The 4,892-nt window shown below is 54.6% G+C and overlaps 1 protein-coding gene across 1 annotated transcript; it reads left to right on the forward strand.

Moving 5' to 3' along the window:
* Positions 1-398: 398 nt before the first annotated feature.
* CCDC194 (coiled-coil domain containing 194) lies at positions 399-3,378 on the forward strand (the record flags this gene model as incomplete). The annotated part of the gene is made up of 4 exons (XM_080928869.1): positions 399-725; positions 2,076-2,172; positions 2,652-2,784; positions 3,231-3,378. 4 exons carry the CDS (start codon positions 399-401, stop codon positions 3,376-3,378), a joined length of 705 nt encoding a protein of 234 aa, XP_080784995.1.
* Between the last annotated feature and the right edge of the window lie 1,514 nt (positions 3,379-4,892).

The following is a 4,892-nucleotide window of genomic DNA, read 5'->3' on the forward strand; positions in this document are numbered from 1 at the left end:
GGATGAATGCCCAGTAGAGACCCAGCACAGCCAGTGTGGAGACCTTGCTAGATTCGTATCTACCCTCCCAGCTCCCAGCCTCAGTTTCCTCATCAACAGAATGGGCTCACCTGCCACCCCTATCTTTCTAACTTGATTTGGTTTTTGGAGTTCTTTCCTATGGACTCCTGACTAACCAGTCACCGAGATCAGGGGAACCTGGGACGCGGAGGGGTCTGGTGAAAGGCCCCCAGTCCTTTCTTGGAGTACTCGCATCTGACTGAAGACAGAGAATCCTGCACAACCCTCCCCATTCCTCGAGAAGCCGCCGACGGACGGGGCGGGACCGTGGGTGTCCCTGGAACCCCAAGGTACCAATTAAGTGCTAGTGGCCCTTCTGGGGTCAGAGCTACGACGGGATGGCAGAGCCAGGCCCGGAGCCGGGGCGCGCATGGCGACTGCTAGCCCTGTGCGGGGCTGCGGTGTTCCTGGCAGCGGCCGCTGCTGGAGGGGCGCTGGTGGCCTGGAATCTGGCGGCCTCGACGGCCCGGGGACTCCGCTGCCCAGAACCTGAGCAGATGAACGCCACGGTGCTGCCTCCAGACTCGGCACCCGAGGTCGAAGAACTGAGGCGGCGGCTGGCCGAGGCTGAGCAAGCTCAGGAAAACTTGGTCTGGCGGCTGCACCGCGCAGAGGGTGACAGGAGGGAGTTGGAGGCTGCACTCAAGGCCTGCAAAGACAGCCAGGTAGGGGCAGGGGAAAGCCAGAAGGTCCACAAAGAGAGCCTGCTTGTCCATTTCTAGGACCTCAGCGTCCCCCAGCTCTCCGACAGCTGGAGAGGAAGTACAGGACCACCTCGGTTTCTCCTGTCTTCTATAACGTCAGTTCTTCTTGGAGTCTAACTTCTGATCCACAATGTCACTTGTCCCTGCTGTTGAACTGAAGGAAAAGCCCTTGAATTTTGTGAGATCCTGTGCTGGAGCTCTCTGTGCTGCCTCACCCCCACTTCAGGCTCCATCAGCCCTATTTTGAGAGAGAGAGACATTATGTCACCTGTAATTAGGAGACTAAAGTTGGCCTCTTGGGGTGGTAAGCAGGACCTCCCTTTTCCTGGGTCACCCACTCAAACTCTTAACCCTCTTGATCCCACAGCCTCACAACATGGAGCGCTCAAAACCCAGTCATTGGCAGCATGAGGTCACACTGCTGTCCTGCACAAAGGAGGCAGAGGCAGTGAGATCAGGAGTTCAACCCTCTTCCTCTGCAGCACGGGAGAGGCGGGGACCAGCCTGGGCTGCAGAAGGTCCTATCACAAAATGAAACCAGTCAAAACGTAGCGATTTACAATGTTTAAACGACGGCCGTGTGCCTTTCTGTGTCTGACTCAGCGGTTTGTGCACCTCACTTCTTCCGTGGACACTGTTCTGTGAGGGAAGCACAGATTTAAGGAACCCTTAGATTCCTTAGGTATCTTAGCCACGCCCCCAGCCCCTCGCCACGCCCCCAGCCCCTCCCCGAGCCACGCCCAGAGCCCCCTCACTGGGGGCTTCCAGGGAGGGGCTCCACCCCTGATCCACGCCCCTAGCCCTCTTTTTACTTTTAATTTTGAGATGGGATCTGATTAAGGTGCCCAGTATGTCCTAGAACTCAGGCTGTGGCCAAGCCTGGCTGGACCTCCTGATCCTTCTGCCTCCACCACCCAAGCGCAGGGCTGACTGGAGTATCCTGGCATGTCCAAATGACGCCTGTATTTTAAATCTTCTGAGGCAGAAGAACCACAGCTTAGGGCTCTAAACTCAATACAGGAGCATCAGAATATCCTCCATCTGCCCTCGGCCTGCCCCGGAGAAAGGCCCGAGGCAGCGGAAGTCATAACTGACTGTGCATCCTGACTGCCCTGCTTGGGAAGATGCTTCAAGGAAGCGAGGTCTCTCTTAAAGGAGGGACCAGTGTGAGTCTCGGGATGCCAGATATTGTCACCAATCTACTTGAGCTGGTGGCAAGTCTTAGGTGGAGACTCTGCTTTGCAGAGTCTAGGCGAAACTCAGTGAACTCCCTCTCTGTCCCCTTCTTCCTCCCCTCTCCCTTGTCTGCAGAGTCGGCTTCAGACCCAACTGAAGGCCCTGAAGATTGAGATAGACCAGGCCAAAGTCCGAGGCACGCAGATGGGGCTGGAGAACGGAATGCTGACAGGTGGGCTGGGGTGGCAGGGGATGGGTCTGCGGGAGGGACAGGTCACAAATGATTCGCTCACTGCACGGGCCTGCAAGCACCGTGCAAACCATCTAAAAAAGAACTCAAGTGCAACCTGCAAGGGCAAGAACCTAGAAAAAGGCCCGCGGAAGACGTGAAAGTAACGCAAACCAGGTTGTGGCTGTGGCTCAGCAGGCAGAGAATTTACCGGGCATGCATGGAGCCTTAGGTTCAGCTCAGCATGCATAAACCAGGCCTGGTGGTGTACACCTGCCACATCAGGATCCAGGAGGCTGAAACAGGAGGGTTTCTGTGAGTTGAGGTCAGCCTGGGCTACATGAGACTTTGTCTCCAAAAAGCAATAATAATACTAAAACGACGATGACGCCAGCGACGACGATGATGAAAATAGAAAGTCATGTATATTTTAAGTTACACATACACACGGCACGCAGATTCAGTCGTTCTGTCCCCTGCAGAAGCCTTGGTGCGCTGGGAGGCGACTGCCACGGAGTCCAAGCAACAGTTGAAAGAGGCGCTGCAGCGTGCAGGCGCAGCAGAAGCAGACAGCGAGGCTTGTGTTGGCCGCGAGGTGGCGCTGAGGGAGCACATGTGAGTTAAAGGGCCGCTGGCCAATGACTACGTAGAATGTATTTAGGGACGTGACTTAGGTACGTGCCTCTGTAGGTAGGTGGGGAGGGGAGGATGGCCACGTGGGCGGGGCTTGGAGATGAAGTTGAAAGTCGCGTGGGATGGTGAGCGTGTAGGTTGTCTGGGGGTGAAAGACCCCAGGTTTAAGGTGTCGCTTGGGGAATAGAGTCTCCAGTGCGTCTCCAGGAAGGGAGGAGAGGGGACAAAAGACAAGTTTGCTAGGAAAAGGAGAATGGAAAGAGAATGTCAATGGTTTGGCGGGGGTCTTCCGGGGGAAGGACCGAGGTCCCTGGGGAGGAATCTCTAGGATGTCAGAGTTTGGAAGGGAACGGGGAGCACGAAGGTGGAATTCCCCAGATGGACACAGTGACGGGGTGTCCGGAGCTTATGGTACCTCCTTTCTGCAGTTACGCCCTGGAAGCTGAGCTCGGCACCCTGCGGAAAGGGTCGCGCCCCCGACCCCGCTCGGGATCTAGGACCAAGTCCAGCATCGGCTACCGCCCGAGGTCTGGATCTACAAAGGGCTGCAGGAAGCCACCTCGAGATCCCCAGTAGGATGGGAACCTTGGGCCAGGAGGCGTGGCTCACCCAGCATCCATGAGCAACTTAACACCCACACCTTGCCTGGGTGGCAGCACGCGATACATTTATCTCATAGTCAAGGCTGGGCTCACCCAGTAGGAGCTCGAAGAACTCCAGGTGGGAGTTCAACAGAGAGCCACAAAAATGAGGCTTACAAATTCTAGGGAGTCCTGAGGATCAGGGGTGAAAATGCCCGAGGCCTAGAAAGCCAGCTCTTCTGAAGGAGATGGTCACAGGGACAAGATAAGACAGCAGCAGGAATTAGAAAAGGGACCTGTCTGGGTCACACAGGGGTAAAAGGCTCTCTCTGGGGCTCAAAAGAATCACTGAAAAGTCAAACAACCCCCCTCCCCTTCTTTTTAATTTCCCTTTCAACTGGTCTCTCTGACCTCACACTAGCTATCCGGCTTTCGCCTACCCTTGATGGCCCGCAGCACCGCGTGCGCTCCACAATCTTGTGTGTGCTTAATGTCATAGTTTGTGAGCCTTACATTTCATGTTTGCCATGGCTTTTCTGCGACATCTGTGCCTGTCGCTCAGGTTGGCCTGAGGAACACCTTCCCGCCTCTGCTGACGTCAGGCGAACTTTACCAAGCTCAGTTTCCCCTTTGAAACCGGCTACGCACATTTAATGTGACTAATACAGAATTTCTGGATGTTTTCCGTCAAGATTTTAAATGTGCTCTTCCTCTGTTTCCTTTTGTTCCATGGCCCTGGAGATGGCCGAGCGCAGCGTGTACCAGGCAGGCGCAGCATTACGGACACCTCCCGTCCCTGCCCCATGAGTACTGAGGCTTGGGGGAGGCGGGCTGGTGAAGAGGCTCAGCGACTAGGAGACCCTGTTGTTCTTGCAGACGCCCCGATTGTTTTCTCAGCTCCCGTAGCGCTAGCACGGGGAACTCTGTTCCCGGGGATCCAGCACCCTCCTCTGGGCTACTTTGGTACTACATGCAGAGGTGTACAGGGACATGCAGTATTTACAAATAAATGAAACATTTAAAACACTTGTTTTTTGTTTGTTTGTTTGAGACAGAATCTCTATGTACAAATAAAGCCTCGACTGTCCTGGAACTCACATTGTAGATCAGGCTGGTTTCAAACTCACAGAGATCCACCTCCCTCTGCATTTGGGGTTAAAAAGTTCTGGGGTTAAAAAAGGCTTATGCCACCAGGACTGGCCAGAATACAAAACACCCACAAACACAAAATGGAGAGGCTCATGTCATCCCGGGGCTTGGAAACAAGGGAGCTGAGGTCCAGACCCACCTGGACTGTCTGGTGAAACCAACGAAACTAAAACAAATGTTTGTAAACACATTATGTTGGATCCACTGTTCAAATGCTCACCCTCTGGGCTTTGAAGAGACGTCATAGAGGTAGAGAGCTCTGGCTGTTCTAGCAGAAGACCCAAGGCCGGTCCCCGGCACCCACATCTGGCAGCTCGCAAACACCTGAAACTCCAGCTTCAGGGAACACGACTTCTCCAT

The sequence above is a fragment of the Micromys minutus genome (genome assembly GCF_963924665.1).
Source record: "Micromys minutus genome assembly, chromosome: 14".
Taxonomy (NCBI): domain Eukaryota; kingdom Metazoa; phylum Chordata; class Mammalia; order Rodentia; family Muridae; genus Micromys; species Micromys minutus.